This window comes from Podarcis gaigeae (genome assembly GCF_964106915.1).
Source record: "Podarcis gaigeae genome assembly, chromosome: 6".
In the NCBI taxonomy this organism is placed as follows: domain Eukaryota; kingdom Metazoa; phylum Chordata; class Lepidosauria; order Squamata; family Lacertidae; genus Podarcis; species Podarcis gaigeae.
This window is the reverse complement of record NC_139682.1, coordinates 47618843-47639233: the sequence shown is the minus strand read 5'-3', so window position 1 is coordinate 47639233 and position 20391 is coordinate 47618843. Positions and strand designations below refer to the sequence as shown.

Here is a 20391-nt window from a genome sequence, read left to right as displayed (position 1 = left end):
TCCTTAGGGATCTTTGCCTACCAACCTTGTATAAATGGACAACAGAAAACTTAATGAATAATATCTTCGGCTGTGCTTGACCACAAACACATTGCTCTAATCACGGCATGTTATTCTCCCTGCCATCTACACACGCCGTTGGCAGTATCTGGAAATGCATTTACATAAAAGCCCTTCTCTAGGTGTGAACAGCAAGCTCTGAAGAATAACATTATTGGTCTGAAAAAGCAGAAGTCATTGGGGAAAGTGAATGTTCTGAACAATTTTCCTGCCCCTGGGGCATCTTTGTCATGTGTTATTTGTAATTAGTCTTTTTGCGAGCCTAGAGTCCATCAGTAGGAGCAAGTTTGCTGTCAGGCCATATCCAACAAGGAAAGATTCACATATTGCTATGCAGCTGTGTTGCGCTTTGCACTCCTCACAGTCTTTTTTTTTTGCCAAGGCGAGGAAGGAGGGCAGCAATTCTCAACATCTGACGCAATGGCTGCATTCAGGTGTGCAGCTAAATCATGGTTTAGTGTTATGAGAAAGGGCCACTGCAAGCTCATGTGCTCCTCCACTTTCATTTTAGAGATTAATCACACCTTGTCATAACATCTGACCCTAGACAAATTATGAGTAATCTTACCTACGGCTTGCTCAAACAAGCCAATTTCAAATGATTTTGAAGCTGGATTGTTTCAACAGACCACAGTTAAGCTTAACCACGGTTTAGGGTTGCAATGGAACACTAAATCATGAGTAGACTAAAACAGAAGTGGAAGGCTCCAATTTCCTCGCAGTTGCACCAGAAGCAGGAAGGGAGGAATGTGCAAGCCCAAGACTCACTGCAGCTTGTTCCCATAAAGCCACACCATGGTTACATTTGGCATTATGTCCAAACACAGCCAGCCATGTACTTCTAGCAATATGTCTCCAAATGCCCGTTGCTGGGCACTGAGAATAGGAGAGGGCTATTGTGCTCATGCCCTGTTTATGGACTTCTCATAGGCATCTGGTTAACCAATTAAAATCATAGAACTGGAGAGTTGGAAGGGACCACGGGTACCATCTAGTCCAACCCCCTGCAATGCTGGAATATGCAGCTGCCCCATATAGAGACTGAACCTGCAACCTTGGCATTATCAGCAACATACTCTAACCAACTGGGAATGCTGCGTGAGATGGGCCAGGGTCTTCCCCCCAAAATATTCTCTCATTCTTTTTAAGCAGGGTGTATGTGGATGGCACTATATAAGTGTTCTTGCACTCAATACTGTACAAATATTTTACATAAGCATCTCATCTCCCTGCCTGAGTTAGGAAGAGTCTCTTCACATACACTTTTTCCATGAAGGCTTTGGCACAAGCAATGGTGACTCTTGCCATTCTTCCATTCCCAGCCACCTCCTCTGGAGCTGGACTACAAAAGAAGCTGCTGGACTACCATGATGTCCACTTGCATGCATTATGTAGTATGGCCCCCAGTGACACAGGTCCTGACTCTACTTCAAAGCCTTTGGGGGGATTCATTGCAGAAGAGCATAGTCACAGCAAATCTGCAGAACTGGCACGGTTACAGGTGCCACATAACACTCATTCCTCATCTGCAATAAATCACTCTTTTAGTCCAGTAGCACCCACAGTTTGGAACCCCCGACTACTGGCAGACACCTTCACTGCACAGTCATACCTTGGAAGTCGAACAGAATCCATTCCAGAAGTCCGTTTGACTTCCAAAATGTTTGGAAACCAAGGCACAGCTTCCGATTGGCTGCAGGAAGCTCCTGCACCAATCGGAAGCCGTGGAAGCAGCATTGGACGTTCAGTTCCAAAAAATGTTTGCAAACCGGAACACTCACTTCCAGGTTTGTGGTGTTCAGGAGCCAAAACATTTGACATGCAACGCGTTTGACTTCCAAGGTATGACTGTACCTGCTAAAAACTTTTTGTTTAGGCCAGCCTACCCAGATATGTAGAATGTTTACATGTGTTTTAAGTGGGTTTTTAGCTTATGGTTGATTTTAATTATTTCTGAATATTTAAATAGTTGTTTCTTACTATTTTTACCGACAATTTCATTGTCCTATTCTTTCTGTCAATCAAGCGGAATTTAATTCTTTATGAAATAAATTATTATCATCTACCCACCAGCTGGAAATACAACTGGGCATTTGTTCTCTTGCTTTGACTGGCCACACCAGGACAAAACCCTCCCTCTAATTCTGCAGTCACCAGCTCTGGAGTGCCAGCTGCAGCAATTTCCCAATATACCCCAGCGGCTTGGATTCCCCCTGCATCAGAAGCCAGGAATACCATTCAGTGGGGCTCCAATGACAGCCAGGGGCTATGTGTATTATCAGCACTCCAATCTATCCACTGTACAGTATTCCCCAGTCCCTGTATTCCTATCCCCACAGAGCAGGTGCGACCGGCAGCCACCATGCTGAGAGTTTAATTGCCGAGACTCAGGGACAGCTGCTCTTAAGCATCTCCAAATTGGTCTCCGGCAGGAAGGCCTGCCATCGTCTTCCATGCTATGGAGGGCAGCATTAATAAGGGGGTAACGTTCAGCGATGCTCCTGGGACCTTCTACACATACAAACACAATCTCTCCCCTTAGCTTTTTGACAATGTTTGTGATCATCTGGAATACTGAACTTGTGAGCTGGGATGGGAGAAAAGTATGCCATCCCTCTTAGGAAGGGATAGACTAAAAACATTAACGACTTTGCAAGTCTTGACTTGGCTTGTCAAATCTCTGACAGCAGACAGCATCAGAGACTGTGTATTTTGCCAGAACTCCAACCTCAGCAGCTTCACCACAAAAAGGGTTTTGGTTTCTAGTTGTTTGGGGGGGGGGGTTAAGTCTGCATGGGGAGATACCCAATGCTCACATGATAATGACGGTGCCATTTTTAATCAATAACGATTTGGGGTTGGCTTTAGCAGGACGTGTCGTGCCCTATTTGGACGCCATACATGAAAGAGAATATATACACAAGCCCAAGAATGCCACTGGAGCAGGGGAAGAAAAGAAAAGAAAATGCAGGGATTAAAATGCAAGATTATGATGTGAAGAAAGAGTGACGACCAGGGAATTATGCGGCTGACAGAAAAGACAGCTAAGTAACTTATATATGGCCTTGCCATAAATCAAACTGAAAGCAAGCAATTTCTTTTGCCACTAAAAGGAGGACAGGAGTCTGTGGGGTTTAACTTGCAGGTAAACAACAGTCATTCTACAAAATAGGAAGAACTTGGCTGCAACAGCAACTGAGCCACAAAATTATTTGCCTAGGATCTCATGAAATCATCTCCCTTTGAAGTTTTGGTCATTGTTGTTTTAAAGAGGACACGTTAACATTTATTTCTGCTGTTTAGGTAGAGAAAATACTAGCTGTGGTAAGGATTTAGACTACATGATCTTTGATGCCCCTGCCAACTTGAAATATAGCTTATACTGAATCAGGCTTGGTCCATGTAGTTCAGTATTGTCTACACTTACTAGAAGTAAACCTCCCGAGTTTCAGATTGGGGTATTCCTGTTCCAACTGAGAGATGCTAGGGGCTGAACCCAGGACCCCCCACAGATGCTCTATCACTAAGATCTGGCCTTTCCCCAGAACTCAGATGCATCTACCACCCACTCCTACCCCGCCACAAAAATCTCCTGTCCCGTCGCCCTGCGAAAGCAGCCTAGTCAAATTGCCAATGGCAGTTGGCAGGTTTCACTTCACTTTGTGCGTGCTGTAACAATCTGTTATTAGCCCTCCCTGAAGGCAGATGCCAACTGCATCACAAGCAGAATTTGGACCATAAATTCAGCTCTAATTCCTGGTGAAAACCTTGTCGAACAGGTGCTGCTACATAGACCCAGGAGAGTAATAGGCAAGTAATAACTAGTTACTTGAAGGAGGAGAGCAATTGTAGATGCTGGCCAGGCTAGGCCAGGCTACGTTCATCCAAGGAGTTCCAGCAGTAGATACTTCCCATCCCTGGTAGGGATGACTCTAGGGCCAATGAAAGTTGCCAGATTTGCGTACACAATGATTCAGTTTCACTAAGGATCAGGTGCAGGTGAGGCACCAACCACACCTGGCGTGATTTTGCCTTGAGGAAATTACTGCCTATAGAGGCAAAGAGGCTGGACTGCAAAGAAGTTAAGGAGCCCAAAGTTTTGTAGTCATAGCCCATCCTCTCCAAAGCCTCCAATTCCTGCTGGACAAAAAGGGTGCAGGCTTCAAACTCCAGATAAAAGAGGGATGTGTGCTATCAAGCCACCAGATCTAAGTTAGGAAAAGGAGCATCTGCCAGGTTGAATTCACTCCAGCACAGAGTGGGAGGCTTTGCAGAAGTGAGTCAACAACATCCTGATTCATGAGATTTAACATGAATGGGGGGGGGGGGATGTAAGGCGTGTAAGCTCTATCCTGTTTGCCCAAGTGGCTTCTCTCCCTTCCTCCAACTACGCCCACAACCACCACATGTTCCTCACTCACAGCCCAGCCCTTTGCGGCCAGAGTGGGGAGGAGGGCAGTCATTAGAGCCAGGATCAGCCCCTGCTGTTCTTGGGCAGAGTCCTTAGCCCCGGCAACTGGGAAGGACCCACCTCTGCCCCTTTCTAAACAAATCTGATCTGGCACTCTAAGCAGTGCCAGTTAGGTGGGTATTTCCCACAACGCCCAAAAGCAATGCTACACCAGAGACATTGTGGGAAATTAAATTGCAAATAGACACAGCTCTGAGTAATGCCGCCGACTCAGTAAGCCCACCATAGAATGTCGACAGAGGAGGAAGCCCACTAAAGGATACTTTGCCCAGAGCCCTTTGAACCTGGAACAAGTTGTGAAGGTGCGGCAGGGTCTTCTCCATAGGAAAATCCTTAGTAAGCTGTATATACCCTGCCAGCCTTAGTTCATCTATCCATTCAGACATGTGTTCAGCACACACTAGTCTACAACATTATATATTGACGATGCTCGCCCACCAATGAAACACAAGAGCCCATCTGAAAAATGTGTTCTCCAGCCATTTTCAGTAGCATATTTGAAGATAGCAGGGCAATAGCTGCAGCTCCATCGGTGGAAGGGTCTTCTGGGTACTCAATGGAACTTCTTTCCCCCTCCACCCTTCTATGTGCCCTCTAAATCGGCTCTAGAAGGTTGGGGGGACCATCTAGAATGGGAGTAGGAGAGAAAACACTGTGCCCATGGAACCCTGTTGGCAAAGCACTGAATACAACCCACTGACATTATGGCATAGCCATAGTCTCTTTTAAAAGTTGCTGGAAATGGTCAGAAACACACACTTTGGGATCAGGAACTGCCTCCTGGATGAGGCTACATGTAAGTAAGCCTTGGATGACTAAGCCATTCCTGAGCAGGACCTCTCTCTTCCTGATGTCACCGTAATTCCGGAAAAAGGAAAGGGAACCTGTAGACTTCCATATGCTGTTGAACTACAGCTCCCAGCATCCCTGGCTGTTGGCCATGCAGGCTGAGGCAGATGGGAGTTGGAGTCCAGCAACATCACGAGGTCCACAGGCTCTGCATCCCTGTTCCAAGAGACTAAAGCAAATTCAAATTATGCAGTCCACAGTCAACTTTTTGTAAATCCCCCACTATTCGGAGGGCAGCAGGGAGTTGGGAGACCCTTGTTGAACTTGGGTCCTGCATGCAGGCTTCCCACAGGCATCTGGTTAGCTGATATGAGAACAGAATGCTGGACTAGCTGAGCTTTAGCCTGATGGCTCTTCTTATGCTTGCCATAAGTTACCATTTCGCCTTGGTACCTGTGGTACCTCTATGCTGAGATTTTGGCACTGGTCCTTCTGTAAGCCCTTGACACCCTGAAGATGGGTTAGCTGTAGCTTTAACATTAACTCAGGGATGGGATGCCTGTGACCCTCCAGGTGATGCTGGAGTACCCTGCCCTCTTTGGATGAAGGTCGCTATACAAATTTTAATAAATCAATAAATCAACTCCTATCAGCCCCAGCCAGTGTGGCTGATGTTCAGGAATGATGGGAGTTGTAGCTCAGCAACCTTTGCAAGGCCACAGGCTCCTCATCCCTGCATCAGTTTATACCCTACAAACAACAACCATTTCTGCTGATGCTTGCCTCTCTGCTTACCCTGCAAAGTTCTGCACTGGGACAGTGGCATTTAATTTAATGTAATTGCAAAGTACAGACACCGGGCATTGTAATAAAGTGGCAGTGTAGGGAAAGGAGACTATCTGGCTAATTAAAGGGACTGCATCCTTCTCCTGGAACAAAACAGCTATTCTACTCCAGTGACACATTTCCCCACATGCTACACCCATCTCAGGCATTCCACGTCTGTGTTGAAGAAGAGTAGCTGCGTTCATTTCTCGGTTGCAGCAAAAATGCAAGAAGCGGTGGGATGTGACTACGTTTCACTGAGAGTAGACCCACTGCAAAGAATGGAGTTCATCAATTTCAGTGGGTCTGTGTAAAACTTAGCAGCATACCACCCAAAAAGTATCGTGGCATCTTGAGGAATAACATACATACAGGAGTATAAGCTCTGGGAGAAAAGAGCCCATGTTTGTTGTGGGACCATGTCTGGTAGCAATGACACAGACATACTAAAGGTTTCCTTATAGGACAGCCAAATATCTCCCAGCATTCTCCCTCGTCTTCCAGGCACTGATAAACAGAATCTCAGAGCTCAGAGGAAGATCAGCTCCATCTTCCGAATGAATGATCACAGAACAGACCCATCTTGCACTCCTCCTGCCTCATCCACACTGCCCCAAACACCAAAAGCCAGTATTGGTGGCATCAAATCATCGTGCATTCAGCTCGCATGCAAGGAAAGCCAATTTTATATGGAATTAGCCCCAAGTGGTTGGTTCCATTCAAAGGGAATAGAAAGGAAGGGCAGGAGGAAGAAGATTCTTTGGCTGGGATACTGGGAGCCTGTGGAAGAGATGGGGTGGGGGGAGAAACTCTGCAGCTTCAGCTGTTCTCTCAGAGCAAAGACTGGGGCAGCCAACTGGAGCAGCGCACGGAATCCTGGCTGTTATGCAACCTCCACCAATTCCAAAAAAGCACTTCTACTTTGCTGCTGCTGCACCTTTGCAATGATCAGCTAAATGCTTCCTAATTGCAAACAACAGATTAAGCCAGCCTCCCCAGACCTGGTGCTCTGATGATGATGATGATGATGATTATTATTATTATTATTATTAATTACCCACCCATTACCCTAAGGTCCCAGGGTGGGTTACAACAGTTCAAACACAATATTAAAAACAGATTAAAACAACTAACAACCGTAGAAATAAGGTAGGTCCTAAAAACGTACATCTCAAGTGTCAAAAGCGAGTGTAAAGATGTTTTGGACTACAACTCCCAGAAGCCCAAGCCAGCATGGCCAAAATTCAGGGATGGTGGGAGTTGCAGTCCAGGGCAGCAGGCAGGGGAAGGCAGTGTGGCCATATACCACCTATTCAGAATGGTTATTAGCAAAAGTTTTCTGGTGTGATCAGACACCCTTTCTTTAAAAGCTTCCTTGGAGGTTTTTAAGCAGAGGTTGGATGGCCATCTGTCATGGATGCTTTAGCTGAGTTTCCTGCATTGTAGGGGGTTGGACTAGATGACCCTTGGGTCCCTTCCAACTCTAAGTTTCTATGATGCCATTTGAGATTAGCTACAAGGTTAGGAGAGCATGAGGTAGGCATGCAGAGGTTTGGAGCAACTAGATTGCTCCAAAAGCTTCTCTTTCCCCCAAAACTTGAGATCCAAACCCTCATGCCCAGGAATGTATTTGCCACCTTACCTGACACAGATACTCTCATGACTGCTTCCAAAGGCCTGTTGTTATCCAAGGCCCTGCTCAGACGTAGCTCTCCAGTGCTGTGGTTCAGGAGCACCAGCCTCAGTTCGTTGCCTTGCTCAAAGCTGTAGGTAAGCGTATCGGAGACATCCGGGTCATAGGCTGGGATTCTGCCAATCACACCCGTGGGGAAACTGCTGGACTTGTTGGTGATATAGTTATTGAAGAGGATCTCAAAATTCTTCAAGACAGGGATGTTGTCGTTCTTATCCAGCAGACGGACATGCACAGTGGCCCGGCTGACGAGTGGGGCTGAAGTAGCCTGGACCACAATGACATACTCAGACTTGGCTTCATAATCCAAATCCATCAGTGCCGTCAGCTCTCCGGAGAAGATGTCGAGTTGAAAGACCTCGGGAATGTTGCCTTCCACTATCTGATACATGATCTGGGCATTGGTGCCCTCATCTGGGTCGCTGGCAGTGATCCGGGCCACCACTAAACCAATGGGGCTGTTCTCCTCAACAAAAATGTCAAACTCATCCTGTTCAAAGACAGGGGGGTTGTCGTTGACGTCAAGAACAGTGATGTAGACATCAATAGGGGTCCTCATGGCTGGCATGCCCTTATCGACGGCATATGCCCTAAGCTCATACAATGGGACATTCTCCCTGTCCAGCCTGCGGAGTGTCCTAACAATGCCCGATGTGGATTCAATTATGAAGTCTCCATCCCCATCGTCCCCACCCTGGAAGGTATAGAACACCCTTCCATTCAGCCCAGAGTCCCTGTCGGTGGCGGAAACCTGCAGGACACTCGTGAAAGCTGGCACATCCTCATATACAGAACCCTGGTAGTTATCCCTTAAGAACTGAGGTGCGTTGTCATTTACATCGTTGACTAGGATCTCCAGGTAGGTAGTATCTGATTTCTGGGGGATACCATTGTCCCGGGCTGTAATTGCCAATGTGTAGGACACCTGATCCTCATAGTCCAGCTCCATCTGAGTGGTGACAGCACCAGTATCCATATCTATCTTGAACTGAGGGATACTGTCTTCCATGAAGTAAGTAATGCGGGCATTCTCCCCCGTGTCCTCATCCGTAGCACTAATAATAACTACAGTGGTACCCACTGGCCTGTCCTCATTGATGTTCACGGTGTAGTGGGAGCTTTGGAAGACTGGTCGGTGTGTGTTGGCATCTGTCACATTCACAAAAACCTGGGCCGTGTCAAGTCGTGTGCCATCGGAAGCAGTAATGGTAAGCAGGTACTGACGCTCTAATTTGTAATCCAAGGGTAGGGCCAGGGTGATGAGACCCCCACCACTCTGGCTGGTTATGGAGAAGCGATTGCGGGTGTTCCCATTAGTGATCTGGTAGGTGATGACGCTGTTGACATCCCGGTCGATGGCAGAGACTGTAAGGACACTGGTGCCCACAGCAGCGTCTTCATTGAGCCTCATGGTATATTCCTTTTGAGTAAACTCAGGATTGTTATCATTGACGTCCAGGACAGTGATGCTGACGCTGGCCGAGGAGGTCATGGGGGGGCTACCGTGGTCTCGGGCCTCAACACCAAAGTTGTAGAAGTCCACAGATTCACGGTCCAATTCAGAGGCCACCACAATCCAGCCTGTGTTGTTATTGATGGTGAAGGGGAAATCAGAGCTTGTGTCAACCAGAGCATACTCCAGCCGAGCGTTCTCCCCAGAATCCGCATCAATGGCTTGGATGTGGATGACAGAGTAGCCCACAGGGACATTCTCCAGCACCGTGGACTGAAAAGGGGTGCTGACAAATATGGGGGCGTTGTCATTGACATCCAACACCTGGATGGTCACCAGGCCACTGATGTTGGAAAGAGGGGGTCTTCCTCCATCCTGGGCCCTAATGCGGAGGGTGTATTCCTTGTTCATCTCATAGTCAAGCTGGCTGACCACATCAATGTTACCTGTCTGGGCATCGATGTAGAACTGGCCGCGGGTGTTGCCACTCATGATGCTGTAATGCACCAGAGCATTGCTGCCTTTGTCCCGGTCGGTCGCGTTGACCCGCAGGATGTGAGTGTTGGAGGCCACGTTCTCGGGCACCTGCACCACGTAGCGTTTCTCGCTGAACTGCGGCGAGTTGTCGTTATCATCCTCCACCGTGATGTGGATCGTGGCTGTGGTGCTGCGTGGCCCCGGGTCTTTGCCTTGGTCATTGGCCTCCACCATCAGCTGGTAGGCCTCAACCGCTTCCCGGTCCACCAGGCCGTTGGTGCGAATGACGCCGGACTTGGGGTCAATCTCAAAGATCCGGTTGGAGCCGTTCCCGTTCAGGATGCGGTAGAGGATGTTGGCGTTGGGGCTGGCATCTCCATCCGTGGCCCTCACCGTCAGCACCTCGTAGCCCACCTCCAGGTTCTCCCGCATGCTCTCCTTGTATTCCTGCTGCTCAAAGACCGGGTCGTGGTCATTGGTGTCGCTCACCGTGATCATGAGGGTGGCCAGGGCGGTGCGGCGTGGCACGCCGTGGTCCGTGGCCGTCACGCGGAACACGTGGGTGCTCTTGGTCTCCCGGTCCAGCTCCTCAGCCGTCGTCACGGCCCCCGTCTGGGCATCGATGGCAAAGAAGCTGTTGGAGCGGCTGTCGTAGAGGGCATCCATGGAGTAGTCCAAGCGGCCCCACTCGCCCTCATCGGGGTCCAGGGCCCGCAGCATGATCACGGGGGTCCCCGCCGGCCTGTTCTCCGGCACTGAAGCCTGGTAGGCTGGCATCTGGAACTGAGGGCTGGCGTTGACGTTCCTCTTGGAGCGGCTGCTCCCCGCGCCACCTCGGAGTGCCCCCTCGGATTCCCACAGCTTCTCCATCTGCTGTTGAGAAGAGCCCAGGCCGAGGCTCCACAGGACAAAGGTCTCTCCCTCCTCCTCCTCCTCCTCCTCCTCACAGAGGCTGCACAGGAGCTCCAGGCGCAGCGGGTGCCCGGAGCGGAGGCACCTGGCCCGAGGGGGCAGCATCAAGTCCTCCTGGAGGTGGTCCGACGGCTCGCTCCCGCCGCTGTCGCCTCGCAACCGGCAGCGCAGCCGACAGCCTCCCCTCGAGCTGACCGGCGGCAGGGGAACGCGCGCGCCCGGCTCCATGCACAGCGCCCGCCTGCGCCCCCTGCGGAACCGCGGGCCCGGCTCCGGGGCCAGCAGCAGCCGGCTCAGCAGCACCAAGTCGCCGTCCTCAGCCGCGTCGCCGCCGCCGCCGCCGCCGCAGCGCGGCCCCAGCAGGTGCGCCCAGAGGCCGCGGGCAGGACGCGCGGCCGGGCAGCGCCACGAGAGCGGTGGCGCGGCGCAAGCGGGGAGCAGCTCCGGCTCCGGCGGTGGCGGCGGCGGCCAGGCCGGTCCGCTGAAGGGGGCGCAGGGCGGCCCCGGGGGGCTCCGGGCTGCGGCCGAGCGGGGGACCCCCAGCGCCGCCAGCAGCAGCAGCACAGCCCGGCCGGGGGCGCAGCAGCCGCAGCCGCCGCCCATCTCCCGCCGCCGCCGCCGCCCGCACTCCGGCTTCCTCTCGCTCCGTCCGTCCGCGCGTCGCTCAGCAGCTGCGCTTCATGCCCAGCGGAGGATCCGGGCCGAGGCGCCCGCCGGCTCCGCCGATCAGCCCCAGCAGGTCCTCCGCCGCCGCGTGCGCTCTTGCTCGCAGCCCGCGAAGGTCTCTCCGCCTGCCGACCAGCCCGGCAAGGCTCCGCTGCGGCAGCAGCTCGCCGACGCTCATTTCCATAGACCTGCGGCTCTTAAAGGAGCCGCGGCAGCCGCGGCTGCTGGAGAGGAGAGGCAGCCGCGCGGTGGGGCCCTCCCCGGCGTTATACCGCCACTTTCTCCCCCAGCGGCGGCGGCGGCAGGGCTGCTGGAGAGGTCCGCCGGGCTCCTGCTGGCCGATGGCCGGACCTTAGGAGCAACCCGGGAATAACAGGTGGTGGCATTGAGCGTGTACAGAGTGCAGCAGGGCCTCGGCTTGCTCGTGTCCGCAGGCAGCCTCTGCCCATCTGGACTGGCATTTATTTATTTCTGACATTTATATACCGTCTTTCATTCAGGGGGTGTACATGAAGCATAGAATTGGAAGGGAACAGGAAGGGTCATGGATGCTTTAGTGAAATTCCTGCATTGCAAGATGGCCCTTGGGGTCCCTTACAACTCTACAACTCTATGATTTCATGATCTAGACCAGCCCCCTGCAGTGCGGGTCTCGTTTGTCCAATGTGGGGCTCAAGCCCATGAACCTGAGATGAAGAGTTTACTGACTATGGCTCTCCTGCCCACCCCCATTTCATCACTGCAACAACCTTGTGAGGTACTAAGAGAAGGTGGCTGGCCCAAGGTCATCCAGTGAGCTTCCTAGCTGAGTAGGGATTCATATCCTGGTCTCCCAGGTCCTAGTCCCAACTCTCTGAACCATTACACCACAATGGCTCTCATTACTATTACTATTACTATTACTATTGCAAGGCATCCCTCCCAGAGAATTTGTAAACTGTGATCAGGGCTCTCTGGGGATTAATGTTGAGTGCCAAAGCTTAGCCCTGAAAGAAATGAACCAGTAATGAGCATGCACAGAGTACCTTTTTCTTCACATCTTAGAGAAGGAGTTGCCCACATAGTGCCCTTCAAATGTTGCTGGACTACAACTCTCATCATCCCACACATCCTTGGCCATGTTGGCAAGCATCCATGGGAGTTGCAATCCAACAACACCAGGAAGAAACCACACTGGCTGGGCCTCTCTTGGAAGAATTGCAGCCAGCTTCTATATATCTGGGACTGGAGGAACGGCTTCTGGTGTCCTGAACACTGGGGCGCTCTCGCAACATGCGAAATTCCATTTGGGAAAACCCCAACAGTTAAATCCTTTTAAAAAGCCAATTTATAATGTATTATAAATTCACACAATGGAACTTCTGTGTCTGGTGCATTTGGATGCGTAGACCCATTCTGCATTTTTTTTTTAAAAAAAACCCAACTACAACACAAAGTTGATGTGACTATAATGGCTAATACCAAGGTTTGGGGAGCTGAAAGAAGAGTGTTTCTGTTTTTTGTGCCATGGCATGCTATTCATTCTCAGCAGCTGTTCAAATGCCCATAATTTTCATTTTGCTGTTACGCAGTCTATTGAGAAAGTGACACCACAGAAATACTACTTGTATGCTGTCCTTGTATAAACATGCACAAAAACGCCGACTGTGTAGGCAAACATTCTGGATGGATTTCTGCACAGAAGCAGTTCAACTCCCACTCAAAGTGGGAATTAAGCAGCCAAACTGTGTTGAATTTCAATAACAAGTGTGGACAGGAATTGATAAGAGGCTGCCTCGTACTGGATCAGACCGTTAGTCCATCTAGCTCACTGCTGTCAGCAATGATTGGCAAGGTTTCAGGCAGGCGTCTTTAATCTATTTATTTATTAGATTTCTCACCTATCCTTGACTGTGGAACTCACTGCCACAAGAGGCAGTGGCTGCCACCAATTTGGATGGCTTTTTAAAAAAAGGATTCAATGCATTCGTGGAGGATAAGGCAAGCAGGGTCTACTAGCCATGCTGGCTATGCTCTGCCTCCATGTTCAGAGAGAGTATGTTTCTGAATACTAGTTGCTGGAAACCACAGGAGGGGAGGGGTCTCCTCTGCTTGAATCCTGCTTGTGGGTTTCCCACCGGCATCTAGTCAGCCACTGTAAGACCAGGATGCTGGACTAGGTAGCATCTTGTTTGTAAAATGGGGAAGGACTGGAGTGTTTGCCTTGCACACAGAAGTTCCCAATTCTTGTCATCTCCAGTTAGGGCTGCAACCCGGGATAAGCTGCCGCCAGTCAATATAGACGATAATGGATCAGATGGGTCAATGTTCAGATTCAGTGTAAGACAGTTCCCTATGTTCCTAAGAGCAGAATTCAGGACTTCTGTAGCCTGTGAAATATTTTGTAAAAGAAAGAAATTGGGGTTCCATCTCTTATTAGAGCCAGTTTACAAGGCGACCATGGGTGGGGTGGAGTGACTCTGTTCAATCAGTGCAAATCTTCGTTGTGCTGAACTGAAGGAAGAAGCCTATGCTAGTCAGACAAGCAGAACTGCCTAGGCTACGCTGGACAGCAGCCTGGGCCAGATACCCTGACTAAAACCTTCTTTCCCCCCATTTGACTTCTCCAATGGGTGGGCCAGCGCCAATCATTCACTGGCTGGAGCCTGGTGCTTTCTTTCCCTTCCACCTCCTTTCCTTTTACACCAACTTTTGCAGCACATTTTGCTTGTGTACGTTTTTGCATGTACAAGGAACCTGCTTGAGCAAGGCTTGCCGCTCCAGGAATGGTGCTTCTTAAAAGGGCAATGCCTCCAGCTTTCTCACAGCCTCGCTCACTGCAGGTGCACAGAACCTCAAACACAGCCCTTTCTTTGGACTGATTCATAATAATAATAAAACTGCTAGTGGTGCTGCTGTATTCCCCACTTAGGTAGTGCGCCCACTATGTAATCAGAACTTCAGTTCTTTGATTTGGAACTCATTATGACTCACATAGACACAAGTTCAGATCCTCTTTCCAATGAAAACAACAACAGCAATACACTCTTATGCTATTAGATACACAAAAAGAAACGGGGGGGGGGGGGAGAGAAAGAGTTTATGTACATCAGGCTGCAATCCTGTACAGAGTTACTTGGGAGTTAGCCTTATTGAACTCACTTGGAATCACTTTTTAACAGACATGCCTAGGATTGCACTCTCAGAGACTGGAAGTGTCTGTTATGTATTTTGTTTTTTAAACAGTTGCATAACGGAAAGCGTTAGCATTTAAACACTACAGCTATAAGTGAATCAATAATAATAATTTGCATTGGTATAGCAATTTAGAAGCACTTCCTATACATTATCCAAATACTTGTTACACAATAGGCCCATAATGTATGTCTCCACCCTGCTCTTGCAGATGCGGGAGCTGAGAGGTAAGCGCCAGCAAGATGCACCTTGTGGGTTCACATCTGAAGGAAAATCTAAAGCGGATGGATGTCTCGGATCGTACTGCTAATCTCTTGACTAGACTATTACTCACTCAACTCAGAATATAAAGGAAGGAAATTGACAGAAACCACAGCTGTACATCCTTGGATTATGAATGGAGACCCCATTCAAACCCAACTGAAATGAACTGAAGTTAAACAGAAGCAATGCATGCTGATGGACCATGGTTGAAATAACTAGGATTTTATTTTTTTTAAGACAGTTAACATTGTTGCCTCTTTAACTCGTCAGGGGGCTGAACAGGTATATTGTACAGGTGTTTGTTCACAACAGCAACAATAGATCTAAAATGTATTCACTGGCAGGAGCTCCAAGAAAATGGTTCTCTACCTGGGCATTCTTACCCTGAGAACAAAGGGTTTTCCTTTTGTCCTCAGAGCAGAGTAGCCAAGCACCATCACCCAGGGCAAATGACCAAATCTATTTTAATGTTCTGCTGTGTAAACCTATGGCTGATGATGGATCGCTGGTGGTTGGAAAACTTGCAAAATGGCTGAGCCAATAAAATATAAAAATTATGCCTTTTCATCATTTTTTGTAGCACAAAATCCTATACACACCTACTCAGAAGTAAGGCTTGCAGAGTTCAATGGGGCTTACTTCCAGATTAATCAGTACAGAACTGCAGCCCAAGTCTATTCAACAGCACCCATCATCCTTTGGGTGACTATCTGCATCCTGACTTATAATAACAAAACGAAACCTCTCTGCCCTGCCAAGACAAACTCCTTAGCAATAGATAACTTGTTTTGAACTGGATGTAGACAACCAACCAGCCTAGAACAAAGCAGGCGCAGAAAACCCAGCATCAAAGATGCTAAACTGGAACGCACAGCTCCCTGTACATTGACATGGCATAACTAGAGGCAAATTAGGCCAAGTTTCTCTTAAACTCCTGTCTCTGCTGCTAAGGGCCAAGCAGTTCTCTAGCTGCAAGCCAATCAGGCAGGCAGACAGGCTGGAGCAACCAATGGCTCCCAAGGATACAGGGAGGAATGTTGCCTCTCCTCCTAGCCTACTGAGTGAAAACAAACAAGTTAGACAGTGCCATTCAGGAGGAGAATGGCCATCAATTAATTACACCCTGGATTTAGGACCCATCCTGCGAGGCATGCGAAGGAGCCCAACACCATCCAGGACAAGAGCCGAATAAGGTTGGAATCGAACTCAGATACCCATTGTGAAGTCTCCAAAAGCACCTTGGGATATGAGCGTTATTGATGCATGCACTCTGATAAGAAAGGAATGCAGAAAAATGGGGCAGGGAGGGAGGTGTGGTGCTGGCTGACTGCACTGAAAGATACAAAAGCCGTGCGCAAGGGCACATCTGTGTGGGAAGGAATAGGAAACAAGCAAGCACACTGTAACATGCATCCATCACACACGGGTTATTTCCTCTTTTGAACACACACATGGTGTCTGCAGGATGTATGGCACATTCAACTTGATTTGGTGGCAGATCTGAGGTTCTGCCCATAAGGAAAACTCAGGCTTGCTAGACTCCAGCTGTTTCTGCTATGAATTCGGAAGTAGAGAAAGAGTTGTGAGGAGAGGCTAGTTTCCAGCACTCTGTCTAGGATGGCACCGGGAGTAAATGGGTGAGCTGTACTTATTTGTAATTGTTCATTCATTATTTCATGAATACTCAAGTAGGCTTCTGCAATGAGCTGGATCCCCAGAGGGCTGATTTCTCCATGCTATTTGGATGGGTCTTTGCCATGGAAACAGTAAAAATAAAATTACTAGGAAGTGGAAACTGGCTATATATCTTTAAAAAATAGCAGCAAGGAATTAAAGGCTTACATCATTTTAATGTCTTTTTAAATCAATCTGAATCTAAGTTGAGAATACCCTGTTCTCTCAATTGTGTGCAACAACTAGATCTATTATGATAAGCTCAGTCTAAAAAGTTTAGGGGATATTTTATTCAACCACTTTTCATTCAGGATTTGAGGAAAAGCCTTTTGCAAAGCAAAAGCAGAATACAGGATTTTATGGCTGTTATCAAAGATGGTCAAGGTTGTGTAATGGCTTTTAGCTACAGATTGTACGAACCTGTAAAATAGAATGGTATCAATTGGGAAAATACTGTACATTCAGTGAGCAATGGAACCACTTCAGATAGTTCTAGGTGAGAATCTCCTCCTTGTAGACTCAGGTATCCTCATGGCAACACCACCATTCTGGTAATGTGGCGGAAATCACAAAACAATTGGCTCAGTTCGTACATTACAGCGCACCATTGTTAATGGCTTCCTGTGAACACAAAGATGGCTCCCATCTTGGTGAACAGGAGCAGCAAACCATAATTCTTGGTTTAGAATTCTTCCTGTCCCAAGGATCAGGCTTCACTTCACTTCAGAAAATATTGCCTAACCAATTATTAGGGATTGCTGGTTTGGATGTAATGCTAAGATGGGGAATGTGGGTTGCTGCTCCCACATGCGAGGAGAGGAGCTGCGTGGGAACCATCTGTACAGTCATGGCAAACCATTAGCTAGGCTTTACTGTGTGACATACAAATGCTGCCAATGTGCTTTAAGCATGGAACAAAAGACCCTTGCTGCAAGGACCCCAAAGAGTTGTGTGGGTTCTGCTAGCTAGGTGATTAATTTCAGAAGATCTGTAAATCAGGGCTTATTATCTTCCTGAGAAGTCTATTATTTAGCATTCGAGCACTTGGAAGAGCTGGCAGTTGCAGCCACAAAGAGCAGCATGAATTAAACTGCTCTGGGGAGTGATGATAATGGAAATGATCGCTCTGTGCTTGGTCCACCTGGCTCAGGCCATCCAGATGAAGTAAGGAGAACACACATTTAATGGGGAATTTGGGGCCCTGTGAATGCTAGTCCTGGAGGAGATGAGGAACTGCTAATTCAGAAGCACTGCATTGCCAATTGATTGGTTATGGAGGGTGATGCAGGAGACAGTTGCATGCATCTGGGCTTGTTGCCTGAGCCACTGATCTGAGAAACGGGTTCAGAGGCACCAGGGCAGGAAGATATTGACCAGGATTTAATGGGGGAGTCAAAGCGGCTGCTGCACAGCTGAGGAAGCTGGTACTGCTGCTCACAGGCCAAGCTTGCAGTTCTGACTCTTCAGATATTTTTTGCTGTTGAAGTGAAGACATCTCAGCAGCAGCTCCCACTTCTTGGGGAAAGACCTGGATTCCTCCCCCACCCCCCACTTTGTACAAAGGAACAGAGCATAGCCCTAAGGCGGCAAGTGAAACACACAGATTGAGAACAAGTCAAACAAGTATTGGAAAAGAGGCAATGTCAAGAGTGGCCGGGTGTGGCCCCCAGGGAACTGCTATATCATCACATTGACAATAAAGGGAACCCTTCTGTATTGTGGACTCTGTTCTGGAGGGAGGACAAAGAAGGGGAAATGGCACCGCCTAGTGGGAGGAAGGGGGATGTGATCGGCTGAGAACTTCAGGAAGGAAATGGTGGTAGCACCCTGGCCAGCTACTAGCTGGCCTCCTCCGGACAGGAGTGTGGGGTGCTGGGCAGACTCTCAAGCACCCTTCCTTCCCTGTGGCCTGCTGGCATGTTCCTTTGCTGCCCACCAACCTCATCCTGCCCCCACCTGCCTGCCTTCTTCGTTTACAACCAGTCCAGGAGGTGGGCCTTACCATCAGCTTCCTCCTCAGTCTCAGTGCTGCCATTGCACAGGTCAGCAGGGAGGAGGATGGGGGCAACATTAGAAGTAGTTGGCTCTGCCTGGCATTCTCTGTGGTGTCACTGACTGTTGGGCCCTACCTGCCCCAATGGGCAGCAACCACCACTGAACTGGAGGCATAGAGCTGGTGGGCAACGCTCCAGGGGGTGACTGGCCTTCATATAGCAAGAGCTCCCAGAGGGTTGTGGCTGGTTCACAGTATGGTTTCTACTCACACAGATCATGCGGACAAATGTAATGCAGGCACAGAGTAATTACAGACCGAGCCAGCAACCGCTCCTGTAATTGTTGCAGCTGGGAAGTCACCACCTTTGTTTATCTCTCATTGTACCCGCCTGGGGATGGTTGCGTGGGCAGAGACGGCATTACGTGAATCGACCCTTGGCACCTGGAGGGTTTAGGTGGCTGCCTCCCCAGCCAGGGGCCAAAAGAAACATCTGCCCTGTGCTTGCTTCATCCTTTGAACTTAATGAGTAGCTTCATTTTACTGGTGACTTTTAAAGGGAAGCTGAGCTGGCGCTGTGCATCCAGAGCATTAAAAGGTACAGGAGAGGAGGAGCTTCTGGTTTAAAGTGGCGGGGGGGGGGGCAGATTGCATGGTTGAGCCAGTCAGATCATCACTCTACCAAGTTTCACTACAAAAAAACATCCACCATATACCATATTTTTCCGTGTATAAGACTAGGGTTTTTTTCCTAATAAATAATGACAAAAATTAGGGGGCATCTTATACACGGATACATCTCCCTCCATTTTCTTAAATATGAGTCCCCCAAAATAGGGGGTGTCTTATACATGGGAGCGCCTTATAGATGGAAAAATACAGTATTTCTCACCACCCTCTGTATAGCAGTCTCATGTCTAAAGCAGACATCTTTAATTGTCCTCTGGATTCTACTCCTGTTGGCATTTTGGTCTAGAAAGCATATTCCAAGAGACTACTCACATATATATATTTTTTAAATCTTGCTTATTCTTAAACCAGGACTCTGAGATAGTTCAGGTTTGTCCAAAGCAGCTTGTCCAAATGACTTCTTGTTTCGGTAGGGGTTTCAGTCTCACATAGTGAATGCCCACACTGCATTTACTGCATCACACTTGTCTTCTTGATGCCATCAAAACAGCCACCGTAGTTCCTTTTCCCAACTTATCAAATGCATGCGGTAGTGATACATTCCTTGATCTGTTCTGGGAGGGGGGGGGAGGTTATGTGCCAGAAGTCAATCCAAGTATCTGAAGATAGGGTCACGTGTGTGCATGCATACACCTGGGAAGGCAAAACTATACAAGTGCCGTCATGTTTAGAGAAGAATGGGGGTGGAACAGTGAACTGCAGCTGCTCTTATTTCAAAACCCATCAGTTAATTGGCTCAGAATCACCCCAATTGTATGCTGATACATGCAAAGTTTTCACAAATTTCTCCCACTGTGGACCAACTGCAGATGGGGGCAAGTTCACCTTTAGCACAGCCATTGGGAGTAATCTCACAAGTCAGATCAAAATTATGACTTGTTGCATCAATCCTTCAAACACAACACTTTTGATCATGGGGTTTGCTGCCATTGATAGGGCCGCAAGTCACGGAACTGACAAAAGGCAAGCCAAGATCTGATGGGTATACAATGACCAGGCGGTGAGAGCAATAGTTTGAAAACATGGTTCTGTTCCTTCTCCTTTCTCAGTCCAACCTTAGGCTCCTGCTTTACATGCAGCTTCATGACATTTGGATGAGAACTCCGAAGCTGTTGGCAGGGTTGCTCTTTTCATAGCAGGAGAAAAGGAACCTCTGGGCTGCCTGCCTCTGTGCCTTGCAACTCTGAACAAACGCTATGCAAGAAACACATGCTTGGTTAGCTTAGAACACTCAGGTCTATTTTTTCTCA

General features: G+C 48.7%; 1 protein-coding gene across 4 annotated transcripts in view; it reads right to left on the bottom strand.

The window, feature by feature from the left end:
* Positions 1-11441, bottom strand: part of CELSR2 (cadherin EGF LAG seven-pass G-type receptor 2) — a 110645-nt gene extending 99204 nt beyond the window's left edge. For all 4 annotated transcript variants that reach the window (XM_083745162.1, XM_083745164.1, XM_083745163.1 and 1 more), the window contains exon 1: positions 7788-11441. In XM_083745162.1, the coding sequence (XP_083601288.1) occupies positions 7788-11283 (3496 nt within the window). In that variant the 5' untranslated portion in view covers positions 11284-11441. The remainder of the gene's footprint in view (positions 1-7787) is intronic.
* Positions 11442-20391: the final 8950 nt, after the last annotated feature.